Genomic DNA, 12,479 nt, shown 5'->3' with positions numbered 1-12,479 from the left:
TGATAGGTGCCTAAAAGCTTTGCAGCATTTAATGGGTTCATTCCCCCTGAGGTTTGCTGTTGTATTTCCATCAGACCTTTTACTGATGTGTTCTTCAGGCATATAGTGTAGCACGCAACGCTTTGTTTATATCCATGCTTGGTAAAGGATGTGTAAAAAATTTAGAAGGTCAGTTTTTAAAGACAAAAAAAAACCCAAAATGCAGTGTTTTTACACTAAAAAAAAAAGGATTATCATTTTTAGGAATAAATTCAATCTTCAAAATATTCTCATCTGTTTTCTTTTGTTAACCCAATTTGACCTCAATGAATTAAGAATCTTAAACCTGCAACCTATTTTTTTTAACTCAACACCTGTAAACCTAATCTGTTTAAAGGCAAGAATATAAACGACGGTACATTGTTTTACCAAAACTATAAAATATATTTTTAGCCTTTTGTACTGTGTTTATTTACATGCAGTCTAAAAGGATGATTATAATGCTGTTAATGCCCAATAAATAATTCAATACACATCTGGAAGTTTGAAATTTATATTAACTTTGATGGAGGACAGAAGAGTTGGTCTTGATGTTAAAGATTACAGCTTCGCTATAGTTGTTATGCTGTTTGTCCCAATGGATTGAAATAAATGCATCTTTTCAATATGTGACTTACTTGACATTTTTTGTGAAGTTTGCATGATGTCAGTATCTATTTTGATTTTATCTATACATTTTGTTATTAAAATGTTAGAAATTCTTAGATGTTTGTGAGATTTTTCCCCAATAGCCAAAATGTGACTTCCTGTTCAGTAGGTAACTTTAGGTTACACAATTGAATCTGTACCCAATAAACTTTAATGACAGACTGACTTTACAACAATTGAATCCATTCTTATTTATGTAGCCCAATATTTACATCAATAGTCATCGCAATGGACTTCATACCAGTAATTGTCTAATAAACATGAATCATAACAACAGAAATAGACGTACTTACAGTCAAGGTCTATTAAGTTTGAGGGGAGTGGTCTTTGACTGATGGGTGATCAGGTGTAGAACAGGTGTAGCTTTAAGATAATTTGTTCCATTATTTAATGAGCTGAAAATCAGCTTTAAAATTTGTTTGAAACAAACGAACATTTTATCTCTTCTTCGTTCTGTCCATCTTTATACACAAAGCTTTTATATGTCACTCGTCTGACATTCTAACACTTGGTATAAGCTGTATAATGCTGAATGATTGATGTTCGTATCTCGTTCAAATGAAATGTGCCAGAAGACAGTTGACTCCAGAAAATGATAAGCTCCAGCCAAATGGAAACTGTATATCAATTCCTTCATGCAAGTAAATTTTGTTTTTCCTGAAAAATAACTGGAAAGAAATGCTGCTGCAGACAAATGTTAAGAGAAAGCAGCTATAATCACATTTGTGTGAAAATGTGTGCACTGCTGAAGCTTTGCAACAAAAAATAGGGTAAAAAAAACAGTTTGTTTGAAAATGATATTCAACTTGCATCCATTATGATTCTAATCTTGTAACACACTCACAAAGAACCCCTGCTATCAAGCATAAGTGGGCAGTTTGAAACTGGGAATGCTAAGTAGGCCTACTAAGCATCCAAAAATAATACTCCAGCAAACTAGATGGACATGCTCTCAATCCCACCTGCTTTGCTGCTTGCTCACTGAAGCTGTTTGAGTTACTTTTGGTTTTTCTTTTACCCAATAAAATGGAATTTTCTGTGACATGAAGGAATGTTGTCTGCTGAAACTTCTCCAAAGGAGCTGCTTGCTTTGGGTGGACGGCCTTTGACACTGACGTGTCGACAAGTGTTCCAGCTGAGAACTTGACAAGATGTTCAGAGCTCATTCAGGGAAGGAATCGAGTTACACAAAGACGTATCAAATACCAGCAGTTGACATCTAACATCATTGGTTTTGAGCTGATTTAACAAAACACACACAAACATGAACAGAATTGGCGACATTCTTATGTCAATTAAAAAAAACAACACAACGGTCACTAAAACACCGAAGAACTGGGAAAAATAAAAAGCAGAAAATCACATAAAAAAAAATTACATAAAATCATCCAATAAAAAACAAACATTGCTTTTTTTGCCTTTGAGCAACAACGAGAAATGATGTTACCCTGGGAAAGAATCACATTTGACCATTGCAATGTAAAGACAGTGTTTACAAATGAGCATCACAGCTCAAACGTGGACTTATTATGTTTACATCATGTCTGAATTTTTTTCCAATAAAAAAAAAAAGTCTTCAATCCCCCCCCCCCCCCCCGCTCCAGTTGGAGATAAAATAAGCAGAGTCCTGGATTTAATGGTGCGTTGCAAATCAGCGACATGCTGCTTGAAGAGGTTAAAAGGGTCACAGCAGCCGTTGTGTTGTTTGGTAAAATGTTGTGTACCACAATGAACATGGACCTCATGATGAGCAGGAGACAGTCTAACCTGATCTATAAGAAAACACGAGACAAGCATATTGAAATAAAAGTATTGAATGAAATGAAATGAAATGGAATGAAATTTCATTTTTTTATTATCATTCAGTTAAGCACTAAATCAGAAGCAATATGGGATTTTTCTGGATTAATTTCTTGGTGCAAATTTAAAGATTTTTCAGGGACCATCGTGTGTCGTCTTTATTTTACAGAGCGCTGGTGCCAATTTTGTCTACTTCCATAACATGGATGAGTTTACCTGTTTCCTGCCGTGTTTAGATAAGATGACTAAAAGGTCAAAGATGTGTGTATGTTTTATTTCATAAATGACATTTTCTTAATTTAAAAAAATACTATTGTGCCTTTGTCTGTGTTATTTTTAATGTGAACACAGTTATTTCCTTGTGAGAATGACCCTTACACTAGTAACTGTCAAATGATCAGCAGATGAGTAAGGCATTTTTTTGAACGAAAAACTATACAGTTTACTGTCACTGTTTAAGGATGATTGATATTTGTGCTGATTGATATTTGTATGATAATATTTCATTTTTAAACATTATTTAACAACTTATGCCTGAAAACAAATCAAACTTATTTTAAAGTCTTTCTTAAAGTGTGAAAGTCTTTCTTTCTTTTAAATTTTTCTTAGACATACTTTCTGCAGAGCAGCAGTAGTTCATTAGACATTGTGGGCGGGACTGTTCTCGAAAGAGCGACACTGCCCCTTCCCTCCTTGCTGAGAGCTCAGGGGGCTTGTGTCCGCCAGGCATATTTTCCATGCAACAATCAAGTTTTTTTTCAGCTCTGATTCAGAACCATTAAAAAAACAACAACTCAGAAATGTGTTTTTGAACCTATTTTTTTTATAGATGTTTTTCCAAAAATGCCACGAGAACATGTTAACAACACGATTTTTTTTCGTAAATATGAAACTTACCTCCAGAAAATTTAAGCCTGGGAAAACCCACCAGCTGTGTTTAGAGCCGACCTTTCACATTCTTGGCGCTGAAACACATCTCAATCCCAACATGACCTCTGGGTGGAGGACCCCTCCCTGACTGTCATTGTGAGCATGTCTGAGCTGCACAATGAGGGTTTTAAATTAAGTACTTTTAAAAGGCTAATGAGAGTTGGCCGGTAAACTGGAAGTGACTTGAAAAACTTAACATTTAAGAACATTCCCCTTGGCCTGATGTCAATACATATTGTAATGATGGTGTTGTCAAAGTAAACGGCAATGTCACGATTTTTGTTTTCTAATCTGGTTATGAAGTAAGAAGAGCGCTCTGATAAATATGGAAATAATTTATGGCCATTTTTAACTTCTTCCTTAACAGAAACCACATGCTTGAGCTTCAGTTTTGGATGAATAAGTTCTTAGGAATTAAAAAAAAAAAGGAATTTCTGCAAAGATGAGTAAAAATCATTCAACTTGTCGCAAAATTCAAAAAATCTGAACATTAAGAGAAAACTTAGTAAAAAAAAAAAAGGCTATAGCAGCTTTACCTGCATAACACCTGTTGTGCACAGAGGCAAATTAAAGAGGTTTACTTATCAAAGGGTAGGAATGGGAAGGGTAGGCAGATGGTTGGATAGGATGGGAAATCCCAAAAAGCTTAAACACCGTTTTCCCAAAACAAGCTCAAACCAGGGAAGGCAAAGTAGAAAATGCAGTAGGAACACAATGAATCTCTTCATTAAACCCCAGATCTGCTTGTGATGCAATTGATTAAAGAAGCGCATCTCATATGCATATTATTAAATCAGTCAGTCCATTATTTAATTCATAAATAATCATTTAAGTTTGCTGCATTTCTAAGATTTCTCACCCTCAACCACCTAAAATTGACAAATCATGGTTCTTTTCCTAAAATTCCATCTGTTTTGGAGCAGTAGGTCAGGTTCATTGACTGTGTAAGAGAACTTGACTGAGCGACCCCTCCCTCTTGGCTTTCCAAACAGGAAGTACCTGCTGGTCCCAAGAGGCCAAAATCCCATAGACTTCTATAGAGAAAAAAACAGCCATTACTCAGTCATTCTATTTGTCAGAATATCCATTCCTGATCGGTGGAGAGGATTATTGGTTCGGACCTTCCCTCCATTCAGGACCGGTATCGGTCCAGAGTTAGGAAGTGGGCTGGTAAAATCTCAACCGACCCCTTACACCCCAGACACAATTTCTTTAGAATCCTCCCCTCAGGCCGGCGTTTTAGGGCTCTGTACGCCAAGACCACACGCCACAGAGACAGCTTCTTCCTCGAGCTGTCGCTCTGATGAACACATGCAAAATAATTTTTAAACTGGCTTAAATGTTGTATTTATCTTTTGTTCCCTTTTGTTTAACACCTATTTATACTTTGCCTTTGTTTGCCTCCTGGTTTACCTCAGAGCATAAGTCACCAAAGCCAAATTCCTTGTATGTGCACTCATACAGTACTTATCAATAAAGCTGATTCTAATTCTACCTTTCTTAATATGTTCTGGCTAATCCTAATTTTTTATCATATTTTTTCCGTTGCACAAGTTATTCAAGTTCTGAACTGGCGAATCAGATGCCTCAATAAAAGTACGTGGTCCCTCGTTGAACGTTCAAAACGTTTGACAGATTCTTCCAATAAGCTCACTCCTGATCGGCGAGAGAGGTTGTCATGGAAATCTTGACTCCGACCGACTTGGACTGATCGCTGCTTAACTGACGTCCTCTGGCTCCAACATGGCAGCAACAGGCATCGCAGAAAACTGGCGACTGAAGTGACTTAATTTTGTTTGAGTTGGCAGTAAACCATTCTCTATGGGTGACATCACACTCAGTCCAGTTCTTATATACAGTCAATAGGTCAGGCTTTTAGAATAGGAAAATTATCAAGGCACTGACTGTTTTGCATTGAGTATTTTGAAAAAAGGTGAGGAGAGAAGATCTGACGGGACATCAAAACACCGAATGTCTCATATGCAATGGAACAAACAAATAAAACTCCTCTGAAAGAAAAAAGAACCAAAGAAAAAAGAACAAAAACAATATATAGGCCTCTAAATTGCAGACTCTTGAATTTTTTTCTTTAATTGAAACACATTTGAAGTGGACGTTTCCACTTCTACTTCAAAATGCCAATAAAGCTCGTTATAATCTACATCCTGGCTGTTTTAGTGAAGCTTGTACAGTCCAGAGCTCTGCACACCTCCAATGAATATCTCAGCGCTTTCATATTGGCTCTCCATTGTTTCCTTAATGTCAGTGGTGTCAGACTTCAAAGACAGGAGTCTACACAGGCAGGCTGAGGTGAGGTGACCCGCCCGACACTTGCAGTGGCAAGAAAATCCTTTTAACACACTGTTCTCGTGCTTTTGATTAAAAGGTTCAAGGGAGGCAGCGAGGAAATAAATAAATAAAGTGGGTTAATGCTGAATTCACAAAGACAAGGCAGAACTTTGATCTTTTTCAGGGAAGAAGTGTGAGCTTGGAGCTGTGTGTTTAAGTGTTGTGTAGTGGTATTCATTTGACAGATACGGCAGGATGGGATTGAAAAAAAGGCTAAATCTTAACATATTTAATTTTGGTGTGATATTAAATTCTAGAAATCTGCCTTCAGACAAATCTGTGAAAAACATTTTCAGATTTGCTTAAAGGAGATGTCTGTCCGGACAAATGTTGGCTTTTAATGAACACCGAGAGCCACAGTTGCAGACCACAGTGGAGCTATTGCAGTAATCAGATAAAGCAAGGGAGCCTGACTGCCGGTGCACTCTCCTCTGTCGATGAGGAAACTAATCCTATTTTCTGCCGGTTCCTTGTCATACTGCTTTTCCACCTATCAGATCTTCTTCTAATTGACAAGTGCAGCTTTGGGGCTGCAAAAGAAGGAAGCAGCAATGAAAACCAGGCTTTAGGTGACATGGATAAGTAATTTCATCTTATATTTGAATCCATATTTGTTCTTGAAATGACTGGATGCAATCTTATTACAAGAATGGCAAGATTTATTGGAAAAAAAGGGAAGCTCATTTGACCCCCCCCCCCCTAGAATTGTCAAAAAGTCAATACATTTCAAAGAAAGAAATGATAAATATTCTGTCATAGAGCAGCACGGAGAAAATTGATGGAGCATCCAACTTTATTGATTTGAATTCCATTTATATGTAGAGAGTTTCCACTTGGCTGCCTCCTCGGGTTTGTTTTCATGCTGGATCTGCCTGGGTTCTCCTTATCTGCTGGCAGCAGGCAGGAAAGGAGGCGACCAAAGATCCACGGAGCTGGCTGCTGCATGTTTGACACAAGCTTCGAATCAAACATGATTGGTGTTCTGGGCTCAACCCCAGCCATGAATGAGATCATTTCTGTGGGAAGGGATGGACATAAAACCCATTTAGTCTGCATGGGAATAAATGCACAGAATCCAATCATAATGGTCAGTATTGACATAATCATAGCAGACTGTTTGCACTAGACTCTGCCCCTTCGCGCTGCGGTATTCCCTCCATCGACGCGTGCGTAAAGTTCCGGTTAAACTAGTTGGTGCGCTAATTATCTCACACATGATCCCGGGTCAGAGGGGGACGGTCCAGCCCTCCCGCCGCCGCACTCCTCTGCTCGGGCAAATGTTGCCTCGTTTTCTGGTTGCGTGGAAACTAAGAAGCTGCAGCTCCGGGGCGCAGGAGCGTTTCTCCTGCGGCGCATGATCGTGCACAAGTTAAACGGACGGCGAGGGGATCTGATGGGAGCGAAGCAGATGCTCCTACGCTGCAGAAAACACACAGCCAGAAACAAATGATGGAAGGGAAAAGGAAAGCCGAGAGGAGGTAAGTCAGTGTTTTCGGCGAGAATGATTCGACGCGCAAAGTCCTTTTAAATTCAGATATTAATCTACAAAAGCTTTTCTTTATTTATATAAAAAATAGTTTAACGCCAAAGCAGGATGTTGGGGATCAATCCAAACTTTTAAAGTCTTAATTTTTTGAAAATGAATTTAAGAGTTCTAAAATTTTTAAATTTGCAATAGAATTACAGAGGACTGCAAATGATATGCTTTAAAGTTTAATTTTATTGTGTTTCCAGTACATTTTTGCTTTTTTGTGGACGTTTATGGATAAAATAAAACAATTTGTAGGAATAATTAGAGAAAAACTATGTAGCTTATTTACAATAAAAGCCAATTGCATTATATTTGATTCTACTGAGTTGCCCGTTTAAATAATATAATCTTACAGTGACAATTATTTTAATTTTCAAAATGCATGCATCTTTATGTTTTTCAAATTGAGCTTAACATTCTTTTTAAAAGCACAAAATCACAGAAGAAAATTTAATGATGAAGCTTATTTGTGATTTGGTTTTGCAAGACTGCTCCTCTTCCAACCGGTGCCTCATAGTGCAGCCCTGACAGCCAAGAATTTATGAAGTGAGTCTGACCTGTGGCTGCAGGAAGGCAGTATATCTTCCAGAATGTTGCATTTATTGTTTAGGTTAAAAGCAAAGTGGTTATTTATTTCTGAAGCGTTTCTGAAATCTGGAAAACATATATTCTAAGATGCAAACAGTGTTTCATTAAGAACAAACTCCCTTTTTGGTGAATTTATGTGTTATTCACTCCTGCCCCACCCTGCTGTTCATCAGTTTTTATCCTCTTTAGGCTTTATCTCCCCATCTTCCCCACCATCGCATTAGTGTCATTGTTCTCGGTCTTGTTATGTGACCCCCCCCCTTAAATCTTCCACATGTGTCCAGTTTAGCCGTTGCTTTCTCCTCCTCCATCCCTCCTCTGCTCCCACGTTATCTTTCAGGGAAATAATAATGAGCTGGCATACAAAGTGATGGGAAAACTACAGCTTTTAGTGTTAACCGCGTGAGACCTTGTAATGGCAGAATCTGCTTCTGCAGTGTGTAATGCACCCCGCTGATGTCAGGCTCCACAGTGAAATCATGCCAAAGTTGCTTTTCCCGACTGTGATCTGCATGATGAGGAGAACGGCAGCAGCTGGAGCTTGAAAGCACCGGCTTCACGAAACCAGGAGCACACAGAGCTTCCTTCTGCCCATCTGCGGACTTTGAGGCTCTTTGGAGGCTCATTTCATTTTGTGATAAAGAATTCCTTCCCAGTGTGATTCTGTTCAAAACTCTGGTGGAATTTCTGATCCCCTTTTTGTCTGACACCGCCGGTTTTGTTGGTCATGTTGCTGTTGACGGTGTTAGCATTTACCTCGACAAAAGGATTGGGTGGCCAATGTTGATGCTACAGTCACTGAGGGAGTTTTTCCTGAAGAGGATTAGTAACTTGATAGGAGTAAAGCCTTATCAGCTATTAATGAAGTGTGTTAGGGTGGGTAGATCTGCCATTTTCAATGGCCTATCTACATTATATAAAGTGTAATTTACAGGGCTGACAGGCAGGCTTTGTGTTACTTGCACTTCTTGACTAAATGAGCAGGGAAACTGTTAACTGAATCGACAAATATAAAAATAAGACCTCTAAATGGCAAATTATTCCAAATAGTTTTATTTCTGTTGTGTTTATTCAAAGCTTGGAATATTTTATTTCACTTTCTATCATAATGTGAAGACCAGACAGTGTCTGTCCTCTGAAATAGCGCGGCACCACGGACGTCAATTATAGAAGAGGCACAGTGACACCAAAGTATTTTCTTCGCTTGTTTATGGGGCTGCAGAGTTGAAGGCGGCGTTTGATCCTCGGACCTCTCTGGAGAAGCAGCTACGTTTTATTGTTTGATTATCTGACCGTCAGTGTGCTGGAACGAGCATGGGCCTAAATGACGCTGCTGCGGCTGAATTTTCGTAGTGTGTTTCCACACTGCTCCTCACAGTTCACCTGGTGTAACCAGGTAAATGGTCCAATTGAGCCTACATGCTGCACATTTTTGAATTGGTTAATCAGAAAAGGTTGGCTAATGTCATATCTGGGAAAGTAGTTTTATCCAAACAATAAATTACTGTCATAGGCTGAGAGAACATCCTGGCTGTGGTCATCAATACCACCCCTAAAAAAGGAGAGGTCTGCATACAATTAGTTTTGGTCTGTTAAAGCAGGGGTCCCCGATCCAGGCCTTGAGGGCCGGTGCCCTGCATGTTTTCCAACCAGCCTGCCATTGAAGCTCCTTATTGGCTAAAGACACCTGATCCAGGTAATGAGCAGCAGATAAGGCAGGGTTTCTGGAAAACCAGCAGGACACCGGTCCTCGAGGCCTGGATTTGGGGACCCCTGTGTCAAAGGGCATATATCATTCAAAATGAATTTGTTTGAGCGTTTTAGTGTATTATAATGTTCATTCCTCACAAGCAAAAACCCCAAAGTGTTATTTTGATCCATTCATGCATTTCTAAGTATTTCTCCAAATCCTGTGCTTTGAGCTTCAGCCCCTCCCAATCCATGAAAACGAGCAGGTTCTTACATTGTGACATCACAAAGTGAGGAACAGTCCCTTGAGCTCGGAAAATGACTCATATTTCATAAAAAATGTGTTTTGTAGAGTGCCAAATGTAATATATCATATATATATATATATATATATATAGAGAGAGAGAGAGAGAGAGAGAGAGAGAGAGAGAGAGAGATAGATTTACAGTAGTTTACTCTGAAAGACTTACAAAAAGCATGATATAAGCCTTTTAAAGAAAAAAACCCAATCAAACCTACATAAAGTGTGAATATTTCCTGCAATCTCTGTAAAATTAACCCTTTAAAGTCCCACTCCCAGTCCCATTTTTTGAGGTATTTTAGAGCTATTTGAGCCATTTTCCCATTGTCTTTTGTGTATGCCATTTTCTAGGTCATAGTTTCTGTAGAGAAGCAGTAGTTTAGTAAAAATTTAAAACTGAGTTATGGGCGGAACCATTGGGAAGGCGCAACCCCGCCCGTCTTACCCTCCCTGTAGCTGAGAGCTCTCTGTTTACACTCTCTCCCTGCTAGCTTACAGTCCATAACACCCCCAGCCTAACATTCCTAAGGCAACTAAAATGGCGAGCCCTATTTTAGTTATCCAGCTGTAGAGTTTTAAATCAGATGTCAACTCAGACGAGGAAAACAAAGATGTACATGGATCTAGTCATCTAGAACGGGATGCATCCGAACAGAACGGAGCAGGAAGCTCCGCCCAGTGTATTTTCAATGTCACAAATATGATTTTCCAAACTGCATTTTTTTGTCTGCTCCTCATTAAAGATTTGAATAAAGACATACTCAGAAAAGCAATGTTAATCATAATTTTCTTCATATATGATCTCTATCACTACAAAAATGCTGCAAGAACGTGTTAAAAACACCAAAAACACAATTTTTTATTGAAGTAGGTCCTCAACACTAGATATGTTGCTGGAAACCTCTAAAATGTACGCTCTTTGAAATACTGTACCTCTTTAACCCATTACAGATCACAGTGACTCCATTGACTCTGGCGTGGAGAAAAGCTGCTTTTCATATCAGCTTTATGACGATGAGCAACACAGTACTAGCGTAAAGTGTTGCATAATGTCATAAAGCCGCTCATGCGGATATACCCTGATTCCATAAGGAATTTACTACTGTGAAGTATTGCATATCAGCAAAAATCTGCTTTTTCGCTGCTCAAAACCCACTGGAATTACGTGAATTGCGTTAAATGGTTAAATAGTTACATAGTTACATAGTTATAAGAATGTAAACACAGAAGCTAAAGCGCTGGTTAAACAGTCTCTGGACTGCCCCGGTGTCACAGAGTCTGTTTTCTTTTCCTGTTTTCAATTTTTTTTCCTCTGCATGACTTTTTTACTTTTATTTTCCAGGTTCTGCAGTAGCTGGAGAGATTGATGTGGACCTCAACCCTCAACTCAAACAGTCCTACTGAAGAATGCTCATTCTCCACAATGCCCTTGCTTACAGACTGGCTACTGCGCCACTCAGTGGTCATGTGTTTGCTGCTGCACAGTTTGGTCCTGCTGACCTTCTGCTTTCATCATGCTGCCACCACGTGCTCCAACCGGTGCTACTGCTCTGAGAGCGAGACCGGAGGAAAGACGGTGCGCTGCAGCAACCTTCAGCTCACAGAGATCCCACTGGACATCCCCAATGACACACAACGCATCTACTTGGACTTTAACCTTTTGACCTCGGTCCCAACGAACGCTTTTGGAGGTTTATCCAACTTGATTGAACTGGACATATCGCATAATGAATTAACCCAGCTCGAGCCCGGTGCCTTCAGAGGCCTCGGCCCCTCGCTTCAGTTCCTAGACCTGTCCTCGAACAAGTTAGTTAACTTTAACCCCGAGGCCTTTGATGGCCTACGGGCATATGCCAACCTAACGAACAATCCATGGCACTGTGACTGCAATTTGCAGATGGCCATGCCCCGCGTGGACCTGGAGCCTGTGTCGCTCACAGGCATTGTGTGCCAGACTTCTGACCCAGAGGAAATAGGCGTTGAAGGACATTCCTTCCTGTTGAAACCAGACATTGACTTATGCGTAGTGATGAAGAAGACTACAGATGTTGCCATGCTGGTTGTAATGTTTGGCTGGTTTACGATGGTCATCTCCTATCTGGTTTACTACGTGAGGGCTAATCAAGAGGACGCCCGCAGACATCTGGAGTATCTGAAGTCTTTGCCCAACCGGCAGGGCAGGTCAGAGGAGTCTTCCACCATAAGCACTGTGGTTTAGCGCTAATATAACAACACATGTTACTGAAATTGTATCTCATAATGATGGGGCTTGCGACGCGGCCTGTACTTACACGGCCACCATCGGTGTCACCCAAGACGGAAACAAGTTCCTGCAGCGGAAGCTCCAGCATTTGCAACTTGTTCAGATGAATAATTCATCTTTCAACAGACCATCAAGACTTTTTTTTCCTTAGTTGATGGCCTAAGCTAGTAAAAGCAGTGGTGTGTTTCTGGTGAGTATGGGACACAAATGGGATTCATCCGGTGGTGCGTGCACTTTGATGCACCAACAGAGACAAGACACAGCTGTATGAACACCAGAGGAACGAGCTTCATGTACAAATGCCTTTTCTATTAATAAAATCCCTATGATATGCACACAAA

The 12,479-nt window shown here is 39.7% G+C and overlaps 1 protein-coding gene across 1 annotated transcript; it reads left to right on the top strand.

The window, feature by feature from the left end:
* Positions 1-6,978: 6,978 nt before the first annotated feature.
* lrrc3ca (leucine rich repeat containing 3Ca) lies at positions 6,979-12,479 on the top strand. Its single transcript, XM_023949775.2, has 2 exons — positions 6,979-7,244; positions 11,218-12,479. The coding sequence occupies exon 2, from the start codon at positions 11,242-11,244 to the stop codon at positions 12,091-12,093; it is 852 nt and encodes a 283-aa protein (XP_023805543.1). The 5' UTR covers positions 6,979-7,244; positions 11,218-11,241; the 3' UTR covers positions 12,094-12,479.

The sequence above is a fragment of the Oryzias latipes genome, chromosome 19 (genome assembly GCF_053564925.1).
Source record: "Oryzias latipes strain Hd-rR chromosome 19, Olatipes_Hd-rR_3.1".
Lineage (NCBI taxonomy): Eukaryota > Metazoa > Chordata > Actinopteri > Beloniformes > Adrianichthyidae > Oryzias > Oryzias latipes.
Note: the sequence above shows the minus strand (reverse complement) of the source record. Positions and strands in the feature narration are given on the sequence as shown.